The sequence below is a fragment of the Misgurnus anguillicaudatus genome, chromosome 9 (genome assembly GCF_027580225.2).
Source record: "Misgurnus anguillicaudatus chromosome 9, ASM2758022v2, whole genome shotgun sequence".
Lineage (NCBI taxonomy): Eukaryota > Metazoa > Chordata > Actinopteri > Cypriniformes > Cobitidae > Misgurnus > Misgurnus anguillicaudatus.
In genome coordinates, this window is record NC_073345.2 from 16,297,242 (window position 1) to 16,322,680 (window position 25,439).

A 25,439-nucleotide genomic window follows, 5' to 3' on the forward strand; every position below is an offset into this window, starting at 1 on the left:
AAAGGCATGATTGTTTTTAATTAACATGATCAAAATTTAACTAAAAAACAAGTAGGAGCGATGACTTGTATTTTGGCATAAAGAAGGGGGAAAATAAAATAATAAATAAAATAAATAACCCAATCCATGTTTACCGTGTAATGGAATTTTTAGGTAAAGCCTGGAATGCTTTGATGGAGAATGGAATGGAGCTCACGAGATTTTGTTTTTTAAGAGCTTTTCCCATATTATTCTTCTATAAAAACTTAATATTAGAAACAAATGTACAATTTTATTTGAAAAAGAAATTCATGAAACTTTATTAAACAATGGAGCATTTGTCAAATGTGATATCACATTAACTCTCTGACCCTCCACTGTTTATTCACATACATTCAGCATTATAAATATATAAAATGAGTAGGAAGCAGGAACTGCAATTCTCTTTGCTCTGTGATCTGAGTGAAATTAAAGTTCGCCTCTGATGTTCAGCAGGTCTCTGTTAAGTTCTTGCTCCTCATTGTCCACTATAGTACTGTGAACTGACGAGACTCGAGGAGAATCTGCGTCTGCAGAAATATGAAAAAAACACGTTTACCGGTTTTTTAATATGTGACCCTCTCTGTGAAATCAACGATTAAGTCTTATAATCTAATTATGAAAAGAGGAGCATCAAAGTTTAACCTTACTTAGTCAATATTAAAGATATCAAGGTTATATGATTTTATGTAGAATAAGTAAATGAATTATTCAATGTATGGCATACTGTTACTTATTATAAGTCATGAAACACACACACATTTGAATCTCAGCTGTTCTTACCATAGTCTGTGTTAATTGTCCTTACAGAAACAAGAGTGATGCTCTCTTTATCACAGTTGTTTGTCATATTGCTTGAAAATAAAAATAAAAAATATTTTACACTCTAATGCAATATACAATAGGGCAAAATAGGGTCTGAGATAAATAATAAATTACAATGACAAGGAAAATCTCATGTTCATTTACTTGTAATTTAGTTGTTAACGTTGGATTGTAAGGCCTTACCTGTCAGTAACCATAGAGTCGTAATTTTTAATACCTGTGAAGAAATAACCATGCATCATATGATAAATTTATATCCGTGTGTATTTAAAAAGTACTGTCAGAAAGACGGAGAAACGCACCCTCCTGTTGTTTTGTATTTTTACACCGTCCCTTGAAATTGATGGTAGTCACCAGAATCACCATGACAACAATTAAAATGAGTATGAGACTCATTACACCTGCAAGGACATATTTTAGCACTGGCAAAACATTGCATCATGAAATCATTAGTGTTAAACATACCAAAAGCAAGCATAGTGAGGCTGTTGCCCAGGTCCTGTGCAGGTGCAGGTGTGACCTCAGAGGTGGTGAGGTTTGAATGAACTGCAAGGGTCGAATTTCCAGAAACATCCACTGCACACAGAGCAAAAGTGTAAAATACAGTTTAAGTAAGTGGGTGATTCTCACGAAACCATTGAAACACCACGGCACTAATGATTTTAGCTTTCAAATGTGTAATATAGTTACATTAAAAAGCATCAGAATTAACAAAATACTGTGTTCTACCTTGCACAATGTGTGATTTCAACATAAGAATTTATAATTGGAAATTTTATCTCATTTTCTGCTGAAATTCTCATTACCGCAATGTGTCCGGCTGTGTTTGAACATGCGTTATGTTGTAATTTAATCAAATTAACACAAAAATATTAAGAAAAAAAATAAATGGATGTTTTGCTAGACTACTTTAGATGACAAAAAATTTTTTACTGAATATTCATGTATAATAATAATGAAGAAAAATGAGGAAAATGATGTGTCCATGCCTGATGTTCTCATCCTCCGCAACACTTTTTGAGAACAGTTTAAGCACACATACAGAATTTTAATAAAGTTTGATTTTGAGTGACCAAGTACATGGACCAGTTACTTCAAGATGGCTACCAGGTAAGATTTTTACAGTTAATTTGAAATATTGTCTTGTCAGAATGCTTACACGACATTTTGATTATCATTACTGCAACAGATGCTTATTAAATGTTAATTTAATGAATAGAAGCATAATACTTTGATTTTAAATGCATGTGCAGAATCTCCAAAGTTCTTTCAGGTTTGTCATGTCATTTTGAAAATATGTCAGTGTTGATGTTTTCTGACTGTTGCGGTAATGAGATTTTTTAGGACTAATTTTTTAAATTATGTTACAAAAAGTGTTAAATGATAAGTAAAAGTTTTTTAATTAATGTTCCCATTTACTCCAGACTTTGTTTTTCAATGTCTGGTGGGAAAAAAAGTAAATTTAAGCAATTTTTACATTTTCATGCTTGACATTTTTAAAACCAAGTTTTCGTGAGAATCACCCAAGTATACGTTTCTTATGTTGAAATGGAAATTTCAGAAAGTTGTATCTCAGGGCCATTGCTAAAATGCACTGGAGTTGGACAATATTTTTGGGCAGGCCCCTATAGGAGGACCAGTGAGGTCTAGAAGGTTTCAAGTGGTCGTTACAGTGTACCTGGAGAAACTAATGCACAACATTGAATGATTTTCTTTATTTATTTACAAATAGAAATATAAAGCAAGCAGGAAAGGTTGCACCTGCTAATCTGGCAACTGAAGATGAGACAGCATGTTGAGTTGGCTTAGTGTAGGATTTTGAACTTGTTATTGGTAAGCTGGTGATAATAGTAGTAGTATGTCCTGTAATGAATAGCTGTTATTATGACCTCATGACTTTCATAACGTTTGCCGTTATGTCAGAGTTCACAGAATTTTCCAGTTGGTAGACAAGTCAGATAAAAGATTAACATTACCTAACAGGCTAAAGAATGGCTAAAAACAGCCATGTAAGGTCAAAATCTTCAGTATATTCAGTTCGACAGTGGTAAATAAATACTACCTGATGTCCTGTTTAAAGAAGATTGACCGTTTTCACCAGGCACAGCAGTCGTACCTGCTTTAATAAAGATATGCAATGTTTATTTTTCATGTGTGTCATTGTTTGTGTTGCAAGCATATTAATGTTTGTTGCTAGTGTAAACTATTACTAAAGTGATATTTGTTTCTTGCCTGTTTGCCTGGAAGATAAAAGAGTCATGGTGGTTGTGGTCACAGTTGGAAATTTGTGGTTGGTCATAACAAGGTTATAGAAAGATGTAGTCAGTGATTTTTCTGAAGACGATTGGGCTGCTGAAATTAAACAAAGATATTAAAATCAAGACATATTTATGTACACAGCTTCAGAGATCATTTATTTCAATAAATTTATAATAAATATAATCTGAAAAATATCCCTTGTTAAAGGGACACTCCACCTTATTTCGAAACCATGCTCAGTTTCCAGCTCCCCTAGAGCTAAACATGTGATTTTTACCCTTTTGGAATCCATCCAGCCGATCTCCGGGTCTGGCTGTATCACTTTTAGCATAGCTTAGCATAATCCATTGAATCTGATTAGACCATTAGCATTGCGCTTAAAATTAACCAAAGAGTTTCGATATTTTTCCTTGACTCTTCTGTAGCTACATCGTGTACTAAGACCGACAGAAAATTAAAAGTTGCAATTTGTTTAGGCTGATATGGCTAGGAACTATACTCTCATTCTGGCATAATAATCAAGGACTTTGCAGCTGTATCAAGATAATGGTCTAATCAGATTCAATTGATTATGCTAAGCTATGCTAAAAGTGGTACCGCCAGACCCGGAGATCGGCTGAATGGATTCCAAAATGGTAAAAATGTTTAACTCTAAAAACAAATAAAAGATTATTAAAGATATAAAAACAAACTAGACCTTTACAAATATAACTTGAAGAGGGAAATAATTCAAGTCTACCATATTGAAACGCACTGATGCGTTCAGTACCATTGATGGATGCTGTTAAAAATCATCGTCTCAGATCATTGTATGAAAAGTGTTTCTTGGCTTGTAATCATAGAGAAACCATTTTAAGTGCCATATAAGCACAGATAAAGTACCTGTGTAGCACCTGTGTAGAACCATATTGTGCTAGAACCATATGTGGTGCTATAGTGGTGCTATATGACCCCTGTATGGTTCTTCATAGGTGCCTCATAGGTGCTATATAGCATTAAAAATGGTTTGTTTATGATTACGAGCCAAAAAACACTTTTAGTGCTATTAGCATCGTTTGTTTTTAGAGGGGAGCTAGAAAATTTGCATATTTTCAAAAAACGTGGAGTGTCACTTTAAGGGTTTGTTTTCAGAATGATGCCATTATACGGTATATTAACCAGTTATAAAGCATTGTTATTTATAATGTTTTACAAATTCTTCTAAATCCCAGAATAACAAGAGTATTGAAGCAAAAAATAAATCTGTCTCTTTAATCATAAACACTCATTTGATTCACTTAAATGTAATCCAATTCAAAAAGCATGCTGATAGTTAACTGTTAATAAATTGTGGAATGGAAATCTTTTTAGTGTAATTCCATCTTAAATGATAGACAAAAAAATCAGTTGTTAAAAAATAGTAGTTGTTGTTGCCAAAAAGCTATTACTCTGAAGTTGTGTATATTTTACAACTTTAATTGTCACTTGTAATGAATTTTTGATTAATCACATTTCCATATAGGCCGTTGTCAATACTTTTATAGAGATGCTGCAAAGTGTCATAAACACAAATAAAAATACGTAAGAATGGTTATAAATGTTATGTAACATTAAAACACAATGAATATTACTGGAAACAAATGGAGTCACTGTAAAATTGACAGTTTTTGAATAGATGCTAACATCCTTTATGTGCCAATAACATGTGCTGAATGTAAAGCACACCACCTCAGGTAAAATGGATTGGATTTTCCAAACAGTTCTGAATAAAAATACTGACCTGCGCTTAAATAAGTGAGACGTGGGGACAATGTGGCTGTGTTTGGTAGTGATGTAGTTGTGATTAAGTTGTTTGTGTCATTTCCTGTACATAACACATGGGAGAAAAGTTTTTTTAAAGCTTATGCCAACAACCTTTAGTTTTTAAAGAATTTATTCTTTTATTTTTCACAGTTAATGTCACTTAGTCCGAAAAGAATCACATTTAATTTTTATTGAGCAATAAACTTGACATTTTTGTATTCACTGCATGTTTTTGAACAACATGATATTTAATATAATTTATGTATTTTGATTATAAGATCCACTAGCAGGAAACTTTTGTTAAGTAATCCAGTTAATCGCAATAATTGAAACTTAGTTTACTGTAAGTTTATAAGCAACTTGCAATGTTTAAAGATCATCATAAGTCATGGAAAACTAAATAGATACACAATTCAAAAGTAGCAGAAAACCGAACCACGAGGTATCAGATCTAGTAACAAAACACACCTATTTATAAGACTTGTGATTGATTTACCTTCTGAGATGATGGATGAAGATACTAAATAAGGAATAATCAGAATATAGAAGAGCTGCTCCATAGTTCAGTCCAAATCAACACCAGGCGACGTATCCCTGTTATGTTTCCCAGATATAAGTATGTATTTTATAAATCTTATAAAGCAGAAAACCACATAGGCTAGTCGGGTTCCTGTGTCTGTATATTTGGCTGATGTATTAATCAGTCTGAATCAATTTCCTGTTCCGAGAGTTGCCGTAGTGTAAAAGCACATAATATTATAATAAAGTCCTGCTGAGAAGCGTGTGCATGGCTGTGTGTACCAAGCCCTGGTTTAAGGGAGAGGTTACTGTAGGCCCCCAAGTTTCCTGTGGAAGAATAGCAGGAAGCAGGTGGACTGCCCTCATGGAAAAAGCCTTCACCAGTTAAGTGCTTTAAACCCAACACTCTGTTTCAATTTATAATTTTTAATTACAAATTGCACATATGTATACTATTCAAAAAAGTTCATCTTAGGTTCATTGAGTCTTTCCAAACACACACACAAGAGGAAATATTTTGGCTAAATTCTCAACCATGGAAACCACAGAGTGCAATGGCCACCATGTCTTTATACCCAGATAGCAAGCGCATGTGGGCCACTTCAAGCAAAGATGCAGCACTGCTGGCCTTCTTATGGCCCGAATGAAAGGGATGTGGACCTAAAGTGGCTCACATGTAAAATAGCACAAATAGGCCAAATAAATCAAATCACATGTGGGCCTTTTTAGGCAAAGATGCGGTGCTCACGGCAACATGTCATCTGAATATGAATAGTGAATATGGCCCAGCAATTCTGTGGTGGTTGGTATATAATGGTAAAAATCATATTCTAATTAATTGATTTGCTCATCAAAAGTTTCTTTTCTGTCAATAATATGTATGAGATCCAGCACTTTCACAGCAGTTTGTCTGTAAAGCTACACCATGTATATTTCAACCTTCATAATAAATTTTCAAGACCCTTGTGATAGTACATCGACTTAAAATCTTTAAACCGCACAATTTTTTTTTACGTGAATTTTGCTGGAGGCTACTTAAGGAGTGTAGAGAGCAACTTCTATTATATGACTCTGTGGCACCCTGTTAGTGTCACAGACCTATGACACGGGCAAGGTTTGATACCCCTTTAAGGCAATTTTTTATATAAACTCACGATCTTGATTCATACATAAATGCGATCTTCTTTATAAATGACGGCGATTATCTTGCATATAGTTCCCTGTATTCAGATGCTGCATTCACATGTTCACGTATTTACCTTTCTTTTACTGTCTATTTATTTACATTACAATCCAGGATGCTATAGCAGTCAAACGTGCTCAAACTCACACAGTGTAAAACCAAACCCTATTTATTCACCAATCCCTATTCATTCACCAATCAGATCTGAGCGTTTCTCTCTTCTCTCTTCCTCATTTGCTGCGTTCCGCTGTCACTCACGTGACGTATTACAAAGCGGCAGACCTAAACACATCGGTTTACTTCGATTTGGAGCACAAAATAGAGGAAAAACAAGCGCCATTGCGGAAAATCCTGGTGTCGAGGGAGAGAGAGACGATGCAACAATATTTGTTTCGAAAAAGGCAAGGAAATACTTCTGGTCGTTTCTCAATTGGAAGGCTGCAGCCTCCGGAGGTCAAACATGCAGGCTGCACACGTCATCAAGCCTGGTTTATTAACGTAAACTGAGCATTACATTTGCAAGTCATAAGCATATTGCAACAATTTACGATTAACTAAGTATAATAGTCAACTTTATAATTGTTAATATTCTGAAATAAGAGAGTTTTGATGACGTATGCAGCTTAGAAATACGACATCCGGAGGCTGCAACCTTCAGATTGAGAAATGGCTTCTGCCACGAGTTCCTCATCAGAAAGTTGTAACATGACTGCGTTTCTCCCTGATGCCTCAAAATGTTGATCATTTAGCGTGTTTAGTTTAAATGTTTAGTTTTTAGTTTAGTTTTAAGGTTGGCCAGTTCTTTTCCTTTGCGACAGTGCTGCGGCGCTTGTGGCCTCTAGGGGCGCTAGGCGTGAAAAATACGTGTCTAGCGCCCCCTAGTGGGCAAAAAGTTCCGCGGTGTGCCTTTAAGGAGTTTTTGAAACTTTGGACAAAATTAACCATTGTATATTTGGGACACAAACATCAAGAATCAGAGTATGAATCTCAACCATGGTGACAAAGAAAATTGTAAAAAGTTTATTATTGATCCATGTCGCAGTGCATGATGCATTGCAGCATTTGGCTGACATGTGGCATTGCTCTGGCTTCTTTGTGGTTGAGATCTGGCAGACTGAAGTGGACCACCCAAGGGCCATCATTCCATGCGGTATGTGGGCCAGAGCAAGGTGTTGGGTCTGGGCCAAAATTTAAATAAAATGTTACCCATATTTGGGCCAGATCTGCATTATTTGTTTTGTGCATGGCTGACATGTGGCATTTCCATGGCTTGCTTGTGGTAAAGATCTGGAAAACAGGGGTGGACCACTCAAGTGCCATCTTTCCATGCCCAAAGTGGGCCAGATGAAAGTGTCAGATGTGAGACAGATCTGGGCCACAGCAATTTTGCTATCTGGGTAACCCAGTCCGAAGTCTTATAATCTAATAATGAGATCAGGAGCATCAAAGTTTGATTTCATTGATCTTATTCAGTTAAAGTATATCTGTAGGATGATTTTATGTAGAAAAACTATACATCACAAAACATAAGCTGGGTTTTCCCTGACTGGGTCACAATCATTTAGTCCAGCAGGAAAAGGGGAACGCCATTTTTAGTTCATGCATATTTTATTCAAGAGTAAAAAAAGTGATTTGTCCCATAGGGCATGCTTACAATATGTGTTTTCATTTAGGAAGTTAAATGCGAAAACTCAGTTCCAGAGAAAATTACAAGAAAAATCGTCACAAATCCATAAAATTCCTCCTTTGAAATAAACCACATCTGGACCAAACAAGGATCAAAAACAGTGGAAATGAAAGTACTGTAAGCTTAATTGTAAGAATAATAAGAATATCATCAAGAATCATAATGATAATATAGTTGTCCTCTTCAAAGTGAGACACTAAATTTTCCTTGTGTCCAATTTGTTTACATTTGAATAAACCATGCGATCATGCTTTGGCAGCCTGAATGTTGCTTTTCACCGAGTAATATGTTCATTCACACTACTGAACAACTTCTGTACACCAACTGAACGAAGAAAAGAAATGGAAACAAACAAACAAACAAACAAGCGAACGAACAAAAGGAAATGAAAAGAGCGCCAGTGCCTGTACAGCAAAACTATACAAAAATAAATAAACGATCAAATGATATCAATCAATCAAATAAAAGATTACAAAATCATATATATATGTATATTATTATAGATATAAAAACAAACTAGACCTTTACAAATATAACTTGAAGAGGGAAATAATTCAAGTCTACCATATTGAAACACATCACAATTATAATTTCACATATCAATAAGGAACTTAACTGCATGCACTGATGCGTTCAGTACCATAGATGCTGTTAAAAATCATTGTCTCAGATCATTGTATATATATTTATAATATTATATATTATTTATTTATTTGCGAAATGTACTCGTTTTCGAATTACAGGCAGGTGAGAAACAATCAGGAAGGTGGCGCCAAAGGTTGAGCTTTCCTGCAGTACTTCTTCATCCGAATGGTGCTTTTGATGTGAAGAGTCTACAGTGGACGAACAGCACCACTAAGCTCCGCCCTTTACCACCTGCATGGCATCTTACCAAACACAAAATCAATAAATAAAACCCCCCAGGTAAGATTGCATTGTCAGTAAGTAATAAAATGTACACATTTTGTCGTTAAATGTCTTTTCTTACAAACGTTCAAATCGTGTTTTTAATAATACCAGTAGCAAAACATTTTCAACAGTAAGCTAGTTTCATTATGAGATGGGATCATGAAAGAAAACTTCAGAAAGGAAAACGTGTGCGTGGAACTGGTACAGGCTCAACGACCGCACCGATGAACTACACGGATCAGCTTAAGAGAGAGAGTTCCTAAACCCCGCCCGCATATGGGCGGAGTCAAAAAAAGGAACTGGCAGGTTTTGCCCTTAAGACCGCCCCCTCTCTGATAAAGACACTTTCAGCCCTTCACAGGCAAATCACCCCCCCACCCCACTGTTCCCAGAGAACAGGCAGAAATCAGCATGGTATACTGCTGCGAAACCGTAAACAAGACAATACTCCGCCTCTCACCCACTTCAGTGAAAGATTTTAAGTCTGGATCTCGAATTAAACATTGGAGCAGGGATGTGTAAGTGATCATTGGGAAGCAGGAGGCCTTAAATCACGAGTTTGGCGATGTCCTGCCATGCATCGTGGGGTGGCATGGACTCAACGGGTGCAGGTGGGTGGGCAGCCGTTTCATCACTGGATGTTACTGTTGTCGTCGGTGCCGTTGGTCTCGGACATGTTCATCTTGCCCATAGAGTGGCCCACGTGGTTGACCCCGTCTTTGCGGGGGGGCATGCGCTCATTGATACGGTCCAGACCTTTAGCTTCCTCAAAGCTGGTGATCTTGTGCTGAGGAGAGAAGCCGCGGATGGCTGTGGGGGAGACAGGAAAAGACAAAATAAACAGCGGGACTCCATCAGGACTTAATGACTCAATTTGTTAGGGCTGCACAATTAATATACAGCATAGTATTAATCGACAATACGACTTTTTTCTTTCGCAATGGTGCAGCCCTAACTGTTTTCCACTAACACTGTTTTGCCTGTTGTCAGTACTACTGTATAAGATATCAAAACTGTGTCCCCTTCAGCGTATCATTGAGATGAGCTGCTGAGGTTGCAGTAGAGGAACACACTCTGGTTGGCTGAGAGATCCTGATGAAGATTATCACATGCTATATGACCACACTCCAGTCATGTTGGCCAAAAACACAGCATATCAAATAAACATGCCTCCAGTTTAGATCTCAAACCATCATGCATGTTATAAAATGAATGCTAGCAACCACCACTTTAGTTGCATAAATGCCGTGTCCAAAGTCTGAAAAGCGCCGCGTTTACAGGAAGAATGTGGTGAAAGTAAAACCTTTGTTTTATATTACACAACAGTTACACAAAAACTGCCCACACACGGACACACACAAACACACTGTTTTGAATCACTCTCCGTGTGTCTCATTAGTTCACTAGCTCGTGAATCAGTGTGTGAATCCCAATCGGAAGTTATTATTCCGTCAAAGATCAGCGCTCTTGGATGTTACGTTAAACTTAATGGAATTTATGTCTTGTCACATCGTGTGGACGATTAACACATGGAAAGAGGAATGTAAAAAAATTTTTTTTCTGGAGCAATATCTCTTCTCAGAACGCGAAAACACCGTGGAACTGCAGGTAAGCACCGCAGCTTTTAAATGTGGACATTGATCATTTACTTTATCGTGACGTGACTATTAAAACATGTTATGAGATATCGCCACTGATATATTTATAAGCAGCATGCAAAAACATCTCTCTGACACTTATAAAAAACCGTTTTATATAGTACTGACAAGAACAAAGTTTAATAATAATCGAGTGCTCGTATCGCGTCAAGAGTAAATGGGAAAGCAATAGCAACGTTATACAAGTATAGTTTTATTAACTTTTACCTCACGCCAAAACAATAACAACACAAAAGACACTAAATATGAATAAAAAAACAAGTAATAGTTTTATCATGACACCAAATACTGCTGATTTGATCTCATTTTGACGATCATAAACAAACAAGGCCAACATGAGAGCCAGGGTATCTCTGTCAGAAATGTAACCCAGAGAGGGCGGTGGTCAGCGGGGCGAGTGAACACTGACGTCCGCTCATGCTTTGGTTCTCATTCGTACTGAATCTCACTAAGCAAACGTTCAAACAGGCGCTATCTTTACTAATCGACTGCAGATTTAAATATAATACATATACATTGTCGACTGAACTAATCTTAAAACTACACTTTGTGACCAAGAAACGGTAATATAAAGAAACGGCTTTTCCGTCCATTGAGTTGTTATGAGATTCAAAGCAGCCGAAAGTGTTACCTGTCATTCTGGCCGCCCTCAAATCCGTGGCGGAAGAAGTAGTTCTCAAACAAAGAGCCTTTTAAAATAACTCCGTTGTTGTTTTCTAGTTTTCGTTTTTCAAACGTGTGCCGTCGAACTGTTGTATAAAAGCAATATCGCTCTCGGAGTCGTGTGATATAGCTCTATATCATCACGACTGTGATTGCCTCCGGCACGAGGCCGTACTGCCCTAATCACAGCCGTGATGATATAGAGCTATATCACACGCCTACTCGAGCGATATTGCTTAATCACGTGATGTTAAGGTTTTTTCATGGAAGACATTTGGAGCAACTTTATGCAAAACTATTAGTATCTCTATATTATAAAGCCTTTAAGCAACATTTATTTTAGATATAAAAGGGGATTTTTAAATTCACTTTTTGAATTATGTTCAACAATATTTAAAGTAAAACATTTAAATGCATAAGAATATGTTTCAGTGATGACAACTGAATTATTGAATCAGAATTATGATTGATTCATGATTTTCTGAAACAATATAAATAAATTACTGTAACACTATATTTACACTATTTACAGACATCGGTTACATTAATATCAGTTCTACTAAGACAAAAAAACAAGTCGTGTTTTTCTACGGAGCCATTAAGGTGACATTGGAGTAAAAATTAAATAAAGTTTAGTTTCGTGTGCTCTCGTGAAACTATCGCATGCTCATGTGAAACTTTCGCGTGCGCATGTGAAACTACAGCGTTTAGTTTTGCATGCTCATGTGAAACTTTTGCATGCTCACGTGAAACTTTCGCTTTCATGTGCGTGCGCGATAGTCTCACGTGTGCGCGAAAGTTTCACATGAGTAAACAAAATTCTGCACATGAACGTTTCACGTGAGCACATGAGCACATGAAACTTAACTTTAGATTTTTTTTACTCCAATGTCACCTTAGGGGCTTGATATTTTTCAAACTTAATGGGCAATTTAAAAGTGCATTATAATAATTGGAATATTAGGGTGGTCCTTATAATGGGTCATTTTTTTTTAAAATGTTCAACTCTCACTCGCTAAATGTTTTAGGATATTAACGAGCCCCTTAGGCATGGGCGTAGATTTTGGGTGGGACGCTAGGGACATGTCCCTAGCAATATTCAGGAAAGACTGAATTGTCCCTAGCAATAATTTTGACCAAACAATTAATCTGTATTTATATATAACCACTGATGTCCGTATTATTCTTGTGTTTTCTATTTTTTACTTATTTTTTCAGGAATCATTTAAATGAGATTAGAAATCTTTCGGAATCCCGTTCTGTAAAAATGACGCTCTATGTGGTACACAAACGGTTAACAGCTTTCGTTCTCTGCAATGCCCACCTCCGTAACTCACATCGATAATATGATTGGCTTTGCATTTCTTTAGTCCCGCCTCTCTACTCACATTGCTAATATGATTGGATTAGCATTTCTTGTGTCCCGCCGCTCTTACTCACATCACTTTATGCCTTTACTCGCTACGTGTGATAGGATGGTTTCACTTTGTACAACGCGCCAAAGTTCACTCAACAAGACGCGCGTGATTATTCGGGCTACAGGTAAGTAAGGAAGAAAGTATTATTATACCCACTGTAACTGTTTAATGCACAAGGACAGTGTTTTCACCAATACACGACAATCCCATGTTAACCTGAGGAGTTGCAAACTTTTGTCAACCTTATATTAATGGGGTGGCAAGGTTATTTAGGGGGTCCTTAATCCATGAAAGAAAATAACCTCAACATGGTAAAAACATGAATTCATGTCATGATTGCTGAATACTTTACATTACTGCACTGTGGTCATTACTTGCACAGATGTAGACATAATGTAAGGTTGCATTTTAAACTTAAACTATTTTTTCACACTGATTAAATGTCTGTTAATGAAAAGAAGATTTAATGTGAACTACAGAAACATTAATAAACGTTGTTCAGGAAACAGCATGATATACATACCAACTTCAACACTGGGATTTTTTTTGGCAAAATTAAATTAAGAATTAAATATTAATTGCATATTCTTCATTGTTATACAGTAAATATGAATTCATATATGTTGTGATTTTCTTTTTTTTGACAAAGACTTTAACAGTTACTGTTTATTAGGCTCTAGGACATAACAAATTGTTTATTATAGTACATAAAATTTGGGATGGCACCGGGGGTAGCGAGTGAGATGTCACTGAGTAAAGTGCATACTGAGTTGTCTGTTGTTTATTTCAAGTAAACGGTGATAAACAGTTTTTGCAATGCGACCATTTTATTTATGTCCCCACCAATGCCAGAATCAAACCTACGCCCTTGCCCTTAGGTGACACTGGAGTAAAAAAAATCTAACGTTTAGTTTAATGTGCTCACGCGAAACCTTCATTTTGCACGTGCACGTGAAAGCGAAACTTTCACGTGCGCACGCAAAAGCGAAACTTTCACGTGCGCACGCAAAACTAAACTTTATTTAATTTTTGCTCCATGTCCCCTTAGGGCAGTGCTTCTCAATTATTCTCTGTTGCGCCCCCCCCAGGAAGATGTAAACATTTCGCGCCCCCCCAACTCTCCGCCGCGACTGTAAATAGTATAATTTATCTATAAAATGACACATCTGCAAAACATTGTATCCTTATTAACATTAAAGAAAACACAAAAAAAGAAATATCGATCAACTCACAGCAAAGAATAACTGTATTAACATTTTTTAGTCTGTAACAGAAAAGACTTAAAATGCATCAATTTGCCTGAAAAAAAAATCTATCCTTGTTTAAAGAATAATATTTTTCACCGTTTGATACTGAAAAAATAAATTAAAAAAAATCAATAAATAAAAATAAAAAAATATCAGAGTCAATGTGGTGTAATGTATTTAAGTGACAGTGCAAAAAAAAATCACTTCCTGAAAAAGTATTCTCCCCCAGGGTCTTGCGCGCCCCCCCTGGTGTCACTTCGAGCCCCCCCTGGGGGTCCCGCCCCACTATTTAAGAAGCACTGCCTTAGGGGCTCCGTAGGATACCAATAAAAACACAATGTGCAAAATTTTTAATTGTTCCTACAATATCTATTTTAGAGGTTGCTCAAAGCCTTTGAATATTTCTGAAATCACGTATTTTTGCAAAAACTGTACCATTTAAAAACGCACAACACACATAAAACTTGCTTCTTAGAGGGTAACTTTGGATCCGAGTAACCATACAGCGGACTTGCTTCGTGTTGCTTCAGCCGTTGTCTCAGTGTATTTGTCTACTGTGCTTCATTCACATTGAAGCTTTCTTGCTTTGAAAGACATATAACAACTAAAACAGGAGTTTTAATTGCATGGAGCATGCTCAAATAAGTCCATTGCTGCCTGTCTATTGTTTTAATAAGTATATATTATTAAACAATTATACATGCTACCATAATACACAAATGTGTTAAACTTCAAAGGTCGTGAGCAACCTCTAAATATTAATTAATATTGAAAAATATGGTCAATATTTATTTATTTATTCAAACATATTGGTGGGGTGAGAGCATGAACCTTTAAAAGTGAAAAAATAAGGACCACCCTATGGAATATACTTAATTTTATATTGTACTGTTAATTCTCACAATTTACAGCGAAAGGTGGCATTTAGCAGTGAGATTGCGAATTGCAATCCGCGGCTCAGTCCACCGTTCACCCCTCCCATTCGAAACGCATAGAGAAACAACGGTAACCACCACGTTTAGGGCTACTGTAGAAACATGTCGGCGACTTTAATGTAAGGGCTGTATGTAGATAAAAGACTCATTTTAAGGTAATAAAACATAACTGTTCATTATGTAAGATCTTAATATACCACTAAATTTAGTTATGTATATTATATAGCATTTCTGTCAATAGATCCTTCTAGAATTTACACACAGCACCTTTAAATCACTCGTGCAAGGCACCAACCTTCACCCTGCGTCCCAATTCATTTAGGCTACCATACATCCTGAGTAGTATTAAAATTTAAAATTATTATGTTGAAATTTAGCACCCGCAAAGTCTTATTTATCCAGTGAAAATTCAAGGTGTAGATCCATGCACAGCCTATTGGCTGATATTGGCTGAAGTTTAACTCTTTCCCCGCCAGGATTTTTAAAAAAAGTTGCCAGCCATCGCCAGCATTTTTCATGATTTTCACAAAAGTTTAATGCCTTCCAGAAAATGTTCTTCTTTAAATATATAAACAAACAACAGATGAAAGAACAGACCCTCTGCTTTCAAACAAAAAAGCCGTTCATCCTACCTTCATTAGTTCTCTTGTAATCACCTCTCAAACATGGGTAGGTTTCTTCAAAAACACCCAATTTTGAGCAAAAAGCTGAGATAATTCCATTTTTGCGAAGGACTTTTGATAGAGATCAGATGGAGAGCGATCTTTAAAACATACACAGAGTTATTTCTTTTTCACGTGAGGTGCTACTTCCGGGTTGTATAAGTTCCGGAAGTGCGGAAAGACGGAAAATCTCGTCATTGTTGGGGAAGCGTTTTCTCTTAATTGACGAGATATCTCGTCAATGGCAGCGAAAGAGTTAATGATGCTATACAGAATTAATTAATGATTAATTCGTTATTTTATGATTATAATCATTCATATCATTACTGAAGAAATAACAAATAAAGAAAAGCTTAATAGGCAGGGTGCATGATTTTAGAAAAACGATTTGGAAAAGGGAGTCGGGCCGAATACCAAAACACACTTGTACCCAATCAGCAGTAAGGGGCATGTCTACAATCCAACATCATGCCTGGGTTGTGTATGTGTGGGGTGGGTCTATCAAAAAAAGGTCCAGATTCTATTCGGGTAGGGGGTGTGTTTGTTTAGGTGATTTCAAATGTCAACATTGGCTTTCAGAGATCATGCACCCCACCTTTTATCCAAAGAGATGAATTTTGATGTGTGTTGAGTGTTAAAGAGATAGTACACTCAAAAAGGGATAGTTTACCCAAAAGTGAAAATGTGTTTATACAGAGTTGATGGTACCCATTTAATTCCATAGTAGGAAAAACAAATACTATGAATACCATCAACTGTGTGCTTGCAATCATTTATCAAAATATCTTCTTTTGTGATCAACAGAATAAAGAGACCCATACAGGTTTAAAACAACATGAGGGGGAGTAAATGACAGAATTTTCATTTTTGGCTGAACTATCCCTTTACTGATCACAATGTACATCATTACGTGTTAGTGTTCATGCTATTTTGTTACACACTAAAATGTAAATTCTTTTCCCAGTGCATACTTTTAGTGCATGATGGAGGCAAACTGGGAAGCAGCATCAGTTTCAGACACAGCCAAACTGTAAGCTACTGCTAGCAAGCTAGTGTTTGTGCCCTTTTGTAGTGCACGATGCTCTCTTAACCCATATCGTCTCCTCTCTGTGTGGTGTGTTAGCTGGTTAGAGTGTGTGGCTAAGCCCTGGAATTACCTTCTCCGTCCTCATCTTCTGTCTCGATGGCTTCAATGGCTTCGATGGTTGCTGGAGGGAGAGGAGTGGAGTGTGTTACACCTGAACAAGCCATGCAATAGCAGTAATGCGCAGGCAGCATTCGCGCACGGGCACTGGGCTATCCCTGCATGCATGCCAACCAGACTATGGACCACAGACGCAGACAATATCCTCAGCCACTCGCACTCTACAGGAGTCTCACTGTGCTACAGACACCGTATGGACCCTACAGAAACTCATTCTCACCCCAGCTTACCAGCTATGGGTAAACCGGCCCACTAATGTGTCCACGCTTTGGGGGAACGACGAGCGAATCACCCAAAGCCTGGAGTTTGTCAGAGGATACAGAGAGAGACAGATGATGGACAGGTGGAAGAGACAGACACATATAGAGAAAGAGAGGAGAGAGAGTGAGAGAAAGAAAGAAAGAGACAAAAACCATAAACACGCCCAGTATTGGGTCGTGAGCTCACCGCTCTGTAGAGTTTGTTTGCCTCCGGACAGCACACCGCTGGGCAGCATGCCAGTAGGTGTCAGACCCTTCAGTGTCAAGACATTTTCACTTTCCTCTCTGCCAGGATGAGATAAGAACATTAGTATTATTATATCAATATCAACATATCAATGTATAATGTGCAATTGGCAGACGTTACGTGCATTCAAGATACAGACACTTTTATTGGATGTACACACGTTACTGAAGTTAACTTCTGTTCAGGTCTGGCTAAACTGACCTCTGAAACAAATTTGTTGTTGAAAATAAAAATGTTTTGGTTTCCAAAAGACGAAGAGAGATGGATCACCGCCGTGTTATTTGGCAACAAGGCAAGAATTTTATCGGACGCACGTGCATTGTCGTGGTTATGCGTCTGGTCTGAACTTTACTTCCGGTTTCTGTTTGTTTAATGGTCTGACTAGTGGCTAAAATGAACTCTGGAACAAATACCTTGTCAAAAATAACAAATGTTTTGTTTTAAATCACCACTATGTGAAGGGAGGTTTGGCAGCCGGTTTATAGACCCCTTAAACATTGCAGCGTCTCTGGGTGGGCGGGGCTTAGCTGGAGGCAAAAAGAGCAGCGGAGGCAATGTTGACAAGCGTAAGCTAGCACGTTTTAGGAGGGATTTATTAACTCATTTACCGCCAGCCTTTTTGAGAAAAGTTGCCCACCTGCATTTTTGTGATTTTAACAAAATTTTCACAAAATTCCTTGCAGGAAAAATCATTTTCTATAAATATATAAACATACAAATTATATCAAATTAAAGAACACACCCTCTGCTTTCAAACAAACAATAAACAAACAAACAAAATGGGGAAAAAACGTTTCATTATATATTTACTTTTTCTACTTAATTTAACTACTGAAATAAGGATATTTCTCTTCAAAAATACAACATTTTGAGCAAAAAGCTTAAAAAAATAGCGTTTTTGTAAAGGAATTTATGTTAGAGATCAGACTCAGAATGACTATCAAACATAAAGGCAGTTAAAAAAAAATCATTATCTCTTTTTAACTTCCGTTTTTGATAAATTCGATTTGTCGCCATCTGGTGGATAAAAGCGGTATTACACTTTCACTTTGAAATTCGTCCAAAAAGGCATATTTATTAGTTAAATATGAACTCATAAATGACGAGATAACTCGTCAATGGCAGTGAATGAGTTAAAGGGACACAAGGCAAGTCTGAGTATTATTTCTCTACTAGCTCCCCCTAGTGTCTGGGAGTAAATGCTTTCTATATCTGAGACTTGACGAGACTGAAGGACACCGGGTCGGATACAGCGAACCTGCAAGTGGGGTATTCTTCCTACAGACGGTAGGGGCGGGCGAGAGAGTCTTCATTCGTCATGTAATGAGTCATTTAACCAAAGTCAAAGTCTGGAGAGACGCAAGAGAGAGACGCAAGAGAGAGACGCAAGAGAGAGACGCAAGAGAGAGACGCAAGAGAGAGACGCAAGAGAGTGGAAACACTGTTATCGGAGCTCCGCCGAGTTCATCATCTAAATCTTACTTTCTTACTATCTTGTTCCTATCTATATAATATAACTTACTAGTTCATCTTAGGAATACCTTACCGTGACGATTATTCAACAGTTTCAATAAGTGAAACGATTTATCACTGGTAAACACCCAGTATTAGCATATAGCCCGGTAGCATTAGCAAACGAGGAAACGCTGCTCCGTGCATTGGAGCTCCGTCGAGTTCATAATCTAAATCCTATTTTCTTACTATCTCGTTCCTATCTATATAATATAACGTACTAGTTTATCTTAGGAATACTTTACCGTGACGATTTTTGAACAGTATTAATAAGTAAAACGATCTATCACTAGTAAACACCTAGTGCTAGCATATAGCCCACTAGCATAAACAAACGTGCACTTGCTCACTGTCTGTTTACTGTAAATCTGCCTTCTTTTTCGATCTAATGGCGGACTCATCCGATGTATGTTTTTCAGACCTTTCCTCACCAGAGCGGGAAGCTGTGGAGGAGTTGTGTCCCGGCATTAGCACCAGGCGGTACAGCATGCCTCACATCACCCTGGCTCCAGGCACCCGGAGACGACCGAGGCACGCAACGAGCGAGCACCCATCTCGATGCAGCTTCACGGACCGCGGTCTGGCGAACGGAGACGCCATCGCCCAGCATGAAAACGGTAAGACTCCGCTTGTCATTGTAACCTGCACTACTTGCCACATGTACAGTTTAGCTTCTTCCGTCAGCATAGAGGGGTTTACATGTGCTAAGTGTATTGAAGTAGTAAGGCTGACGGAGAAGGTTGCAGAACTAGAAGCGCGCATCCGAACGCTAGTTGAGGACAGTAAGACCGCTAATGTTAATGTTACAAACACTGTTTCGGGTGCGCCTAGTGTTAAGCGTAATACACTTGGCTCGGTTCCGACTTCAGAGTCAAGGCGGCTGACTAACTGGGTGACTGTCAGGCGGCCTAGTCGCATTCGGCATCCAAATCACGTTCCTGTTTTAATATCAAACAGATTTTCTCCACTCAGCAATACACCGGCTGAGACATCTGTTAAAGGTGCCCTGGTTATTGGAGATTCTATACTCAGGAACGTTGGCATTGAGGCACCAGCCACCATAGTCGATTGTATACCGGGAGCCAGAGCGTCTGACATTAGATCCAAACTTAAAGTGCTGGCTAATGCTAACCGTAAGTTTTCTAAGATTGTTATTCACGCCGGCACGAATGACACCAGACTCCGCCAGTCGGAGATCACCAAAGATACTATTAAAGAGGTGTGTGAAATTGCAAAAACAATGTCAGACAATGTAATTTGCTCTGGTCCCCTCCCCGCCTACCGGGGGGATGAAACTTACAGTAGATTAGTGTCTCTTCATGGCTGGATGTCAAAGTGGTGCCCTCAGCATAACGTAGGGTTTATAGACAATTGGAAGCATTTCCGGGGAAGACCTGACCTGCTAAAGAGAGATGGCCTCCATCCGTCTCCGGAAGGAAGTGCTATACTCTCTAGAAATCTGACCAATAGTCTTACTTTTGATATTGTCTGACTATCCAGGGCCCAGGTCAGGAAACAGACAGATCGGCTTACCCATCAGTCTGTTAGCTGCCTTGACATGTCAAGATCACATATATCCCAGCACATAGAGCCTTTTTTAACAGAGTACCAACACATCTCGACTGTGTCTGTTCCTCGAACAAATAAATACAGAGCACCGTTTACCTCGTCTCGTACAAATCTTATTAACATAAAACTAGAACATAATACATTAACAGATGAAACTCAAATGTTAAAATTTGGCCTTCTTAACATTAGATCACTTACCAACAAAGAACCAATTATCAATGAAATAATTACTGACCAAAACTTAGATGCACTCTGTTTAACAGAAACCTGGCTTAAAGCAGACGATTACACCAGTTTAAACGAATCCACCCCACAAGACTATTACTATAAACATGTTCCTCGTCTAACAGGGAGAGGGGGTGGTGTAGCTACAATATACAATAAAATATTCAAAGTAAACCATAAATCCAACCTAAAATTTAATTCGTTTGAAATAATACTGTTAAATATGGAAATAACTGATCGCAACAACAAACGACTTTCGTTCATTTTAGCTACCATATATAGGCCTCCAGGCCACCACACAGATTTTCTAAAAGAAATAGCAGACTTCCTATCTGAGCTTACAGTCACTGTAGATAAAGCTCTTATCGTTGGTGATTTTAATATCCATGTGGATAATCCAAATGATGCATTAGGACGTGCGTTTATGGATGTTCTAAATTCTCTCGGCATTAAACAAAACGTGTCAGGGCCCACGCATACTCGTAATCACACACTAGACTTAATTCTGTCACTCGGACTCAATATTAATGACATCGAAATATCACCCCAGAGCGATGCCGTTTCAGACCATTGCCTTGTGTCATGCACAATACTTCTAGATAGGACCGCTCAGTCTACAACATGCTACAGATTAGCCAGAACAATAATTTCCACCACTAAAGATAGCTTTATTAGCACTCTTCCAGACCTGTCTCAAATGAAACATGTAGCAGATAATCGTGAAGATCTAGATATTATAATAGAAAACCTGAACAACGTCTGCTCTAGCACGTTGGATGCCGTTGCTCCCATTCGAAAAAAGAGAATCAAAGAAAAACCGCCAGCTCCATGGTATGACCATCATACTGCAGCCCTTAAAAAATTAGCTAGAAAAATGGAAAGAAACTACCGAAGCACAAAGTTAGAGGTATGGCGTTCAGCATGGAAAGAGAGTGTTCAACACTACAGACAGGCTATTAAAACTGCCAGATCTACCTATCTCAGTACGCTTATTAAAGAAAATCATAACAACCCTCGTTTTCTATTTAGCACAGTTGCGAAACTGACTAGAAACAAAGAACAAACAGAAACCAATAGTAAACTCCAACACAATAGTGATGACTTCATGAACTTCTTTACTAACAAAATTATGTTTATTAGGGAAAACATAGAAACTACGCAAGCAGCCATCACTCTACCCAATAGTACATTTTCCACTAGATTACCAAACGAACATCTTGAGTCATTTAATCCTACTACAATAGAAGAGCTCTCTAAACTAGTAACGTCATCCAAATCATCGTCCTGTATACTAGACCCCGTTCCCACAAAATTACTAAAAGAGGTATTTCATGTAGTGTCAGACACGGTACTTAATATCTTTAACTCATCTCTAGAATTAGGATACGTTCCAACAGCTTTCAAACTAGCAGTTATTAGACCGCTCATTAAAAAGCAAAACCTTGACCAGGGAGATCTTAATAACTTTAGACCAATCTCAAATCTACCTTTTCTTTCTAAAATATTAGAAAAAGTAGTGGCAAGCCAGCTACGCACATTCGTAGAAAATAATAATACATATGAAAAGTTCCAATCAGGATTCAGGCCCCACCATAGCACAGAGACAGCGCTGCTTAGAGTTACAAATGACCTCCTATTAACATCCGATCGTGGTGAAATCTCAATCCTTATATTACTAGACCTTAGTGCAGCCTTTGACACAATAGATCACACAATCTTACTCAATAGACTAGAAAACTATGTTGGCATCAGTGGTCAGGCGTTAGCCTGGTTCAGATCGTATCTAACCAATCGATATCACTTTGTTTATGTAAATGAGGAAGAGTCATATCACTCCCCCGTTAAATACGGCATACCTCAGGGATCAGTTCTAGGCCCTATCCTATTCTCGTTATATATGTTACCTCTAGGAGACATTATCAGGAAACATAACATAAGTTTTCACTGCTATGCGGATGATACCCAGCTTTACATCTCGTCGCATCCTAGCGAAACCCACCAGTTTTCTAAGCTAACAGACTGCATTAGTGATATTAGGGACTGGATGGCACAAAACTTTCTTATGCTAAACTCCAATAAAACAGAGATACTTATTATTGAACCGAATCGCTACAAACATAATATGTCAGATTACAAGTTGCCCATAGATGGCTGCACGGTGGTGCCATCTTCCACGGTTAAGAATTTAGGCGTAATGTTCGACAGCAATCTATCTTTTGATAGTCATATCGCCAACATCTGCCGCACAGCATTCTTCCATCTTAGAAATATCTCAAAAATACGCCATATGCTGTCTGCATCAGATGCAGAAAAGCTTATACATGCTTTTATGACCTCTAGAATAGACTATTGTAACTCGTTACTCGGGGGATGCCATGCAAATCAGGTAAACAAGCTACAGCTGGTTCAAAACGCCGCCGCAAGAGTGCTTACTCGATCTAAAAAGTATGACCACATCAGTCCAATTCTGGCATCTTTACACTGGCTACCAGTTAAATATCGTATACAATTTAAAATATTACTAATCACCTACAAAGCCTTAAATGGCCTAGCGCCTTCGTATATTAAAGAACTACTATCAGAATACAATCCATCACGTAAACTGCGCTCACAAAATTCTGGTCACTTAATTATCCCTAGAATATCAAAAGTGTCTAAAGGTGGTAGATCCTTTTCCTACTTAGCCCCTAAGCTCTGGAATGATTTACCAAATAATGTTCGAGTATCAGACACAGTCGATCAATTTAAATCTAAACTTAAGACATTCTTCTTTAACAAAGCATTCACATAAAATGTCCAGTAAATGTACATTTCCCGCAGTAGTTAGTTTGTCTAGAACAAAGCACTCACATACCACATATGGGTAATATACTGTTGCCGCAATAGTTAGCCTGTCTGGAACCGAGCCGACTTGAACCACTATAATGTTTGACACTTGCATTGCATGCGAACGGCCCCTACGCTAATAGAATTCTGTTTTTCTCTCCCTGTCTCGTCCTCAACCACGAGGACCATGAGACAAACAGACCCAGTTCCGGTTGCTGTGAAGATCATATATACAGACTTACGAAGATGATTTATTAACATAAAAATGCTGCCTTGTGTCTCTTTAAACATGGATGCAGAAGAAGGTTTGGAAGTGTCCGAATATGTAGTCACTGATTCTGCGGGACCGTGACAGCTATTTTTCTCGCGATTTTAACCAGGTTTTGAATATTTCCTAGACAACATATGAATTACTTTCGGGTGGTTTGGGAAATTTTGTCAAGGCTTATTATCTAATGTAACCTATAGTTGGGCTAACTATGATTAGCAATGTGGATTATTTTAAGAGACCATTCAAAGGATGGCACACACATATATCGCTGTATGTTTGTTTTACATTTAAGCTAAACAATAGCGCTGAAAGTTGCCGACTTTTCACCTATAAAACAGAAACTTGCTGATTTGTACTAGATAAAACCAACACAACAGTACATATGCATAGATTATTTTACTTGATATGAAGTGTGCACTGCAAACACGAGCGTTATCGTCTCAGTTTAATCTGTACGCCGTATTGCATTCAACCACAAATGTCTTTATTTCTGTGAAGGAATGGGATCCTATAAAACTTAATTTTTTAACCAAAAGTGCTGTTCCTTTTATTCTGGCAGCCAAAAACACAACAAGATGACATTTTAAAGTCAAAAACTCAAACTTTTAGCGCGCCTGCTATGGGTTCCTTCTTATTTTTGGCCTCCAGCTACGATGTCACAGTGACGTAGGCGATAAAGGGGTCTATAGTTAACATTGTATACATTATAGCAGTGGTTCTCAAACTGGGGGCCGGGGCCAGGGGGGCCCCAGTTTTAGGACATTTTATAAAATAAATTAATTCATTATACATTCTGTGTAATTAAACCTAAACAAAATATGCCTATTAACAAACAGCACTACTTTGTATAATTTAATATGTTTTGTTTAATTAAAATGTTGCATTTTAGAACACATTTGTCATTACTTTTCCTTTAGGGGGGCTATGAAGGAAAGCTCCGTACACACAGGGGGCCGCACGTTAAAAAGGTTTGAGAACCACTGCATTATAATACACATTTTACAAAGCAACGTTACCTCAGTGTTGTTTTTTATATGCTTTAGCTATGAAATATGATTATGAACTAAGTTAATTTACTTTTTGTTTATTTTAATTGTTATCAGAAATAATACACTACTCTAAAAGGACTTTGTTGTTTTTGTTACGCCGCTTTCTCATTTAAAACATAACAAAATGTGCAAACACATTAAGAACTAGTATAAGCAGTTTATGTCATATATATTCTGTACTGCATCGCATTTTTGTAACAATATATAGTAGCACAATAATTAAAGGCGGAGTGCACAATGTTTGAAAGCCAATGTTGATATTTGAAATCACCTAAACAAACACGCCCCTACCCCAATAGAATCTGGACCTTCGTTTGATAGACCCGCCCCACAGATACGCAACCCTGGCAAGGATGTCGGTTAGTAGACACACCCCTTACTGCTGATTGGCTACAAGTGTGTATTGGTAATCGGCCCGACTCCCTTTTCCAAAGCGTTTTTCAAACATTGTGCACTCCGCCTTTAAACCAGCTAAGTCAGCATATTTTATCAGCATAATATAAAAAACATG

At 37.7% G+C, this 25,439-nt stretch overlaps 3 protein-coding genes across 12 annotated transcripts in view; 1 reads left to right on the forward strand and 2 right to left on the reverse strand.

Moving 5' to 3' along the window:
- Positions 1 to 251: 251 nt before the first annotated feature.
- On the reverse strand, positions 252 to 5,727 carry ecscr (endothelial cell surface expressed chemotaxis and apoptosis regulator). Of its 8 annotated transcripts, none has more exons than XM_055179459.2 (10): positions 5,381 to 5,722; positions 4,862 to 4,945; positions 3,076 to 3,192; positions 2,906 to 2,962; positions 2,605 to 2,706; positions 1,309 to 1,419; positions 1,146 to 1,244; positions 1,027 to 1,060; positions 802 to 872; positions 252 to 548 (listed from the first exon to the last, which is right to left on the reverse strand). In XM_055179459.2, exons 1-10 carry the CDS (start codon positions 5,442 to 5,444, stop codon positions 448 to 450), a joined length of 840 nt encoding a protein of 279 aa, XP_055035434.2. In that variant the 5' UTR covers positions 5,445 to 5,722; the 3' UTR covers positions 252 to 447. The 8 variants fall into 8 exon arrangements, with proteins under 8 accessions (XP_055035434.2, XP_055035435.2, XP_055035433.2 ...); XM_055179460.2 differs by having other exon boundaries at positions 2,906 to 2,959; positions 5,381 to 5,721; XM_055179458.2 differs by having other exon boundaries at positions 2,906 to 2,959; positions 3,076 to 3,195; positions 5,381 to 5,715.
- A 2,448-nt stretch (positions 5,728 to 8,175) lies between these two features.
- ppp3ca (protein phosphatase 3, catalytic subunit, alpha isozyme) overlaps positions 8,176 to 25,439 on the reverse strand; it is a 74,819-nt gene continuing 57,555 nt past the window's right edge. For 2 of the 3 annotated variants that reach the window (XM_055179448.2, XM_055179450.2), the window contains 3 exons: positions 17,417 to 17,514; positions 16,923 to 16,973; positions 8,176 to 9,992 (listed from right to left, as the gene is read on the reverse strand). In XM_055179448.2, coding sequence (XP_055035423.1) covers positions 9,814 to 9,992; positions 16,923 to 16,973; positions 17,417 to 17,514 — 328 coding nt within the window. In that variant the 3' untranslated portion in view covers positions 8,176 to 9,813. The remainder of the gene's footprint in view (positions 9,993 to 16,922; positions 16,974 to 17,416; positions 17,515 to 25,439) is intronic. The other variant, XM_055179449.2, reaches the window with a different exon arrangement.
- On the forward strand, positions 18,836 to 23,831 carry LOC141366091 (uncharacterized). Its single transcript, XM_073871181.1, has 2 exons — positions 18,836 to 19,069; positions 19,408 to 23,831. Exon 2 carries the CDS (start codon positions 19,476 to 19,478, stop codon positions 20,478 to 20,480), a length of 1,005 nt encoding a protein of 334 aa, XP_073727282.1. The 5' UTR covers positions 18,836 to 19,069; positions 19,408 to 19,475; the 3' UTR covers positions 20,481 to 23,831.

What these genes read in the sequence shown, in the direction of transcription:
- ecscr (XM_055179457.2), bottom strand. Translation starts at nt 5,444, where the DNA reads ATGGAGCAGCTCTTCTATATTCTGATTATTCCTTATTTAGTATCTTCA. An exon ending in TTTATCTTCCAGGCAAACAG is followed by an intron (nt 2,963 to 3,075) that starts GCAAGAAACAAA and finishes TCTTTATTAAAG; the next exon opens with CAGGTACGACTGCTGTGCCT. An exon ending in TTCAGTTGCCAGATTAGCAG is followed by an intron (nt 1,420 to 2,604) that starts GTGCAACCTTTC and finishes CTCTGTGTGCAG; the next exon opens with TGGATGTTTCTGGAAATTCG.
- LOC141366091 (XM_073871181.1), top strand. Translation starts at nt 19,476, where the DNA reads ATGCCTCACATCACCCTGGCTCCAGGCACCCGGAGACGACCGAGGCAC.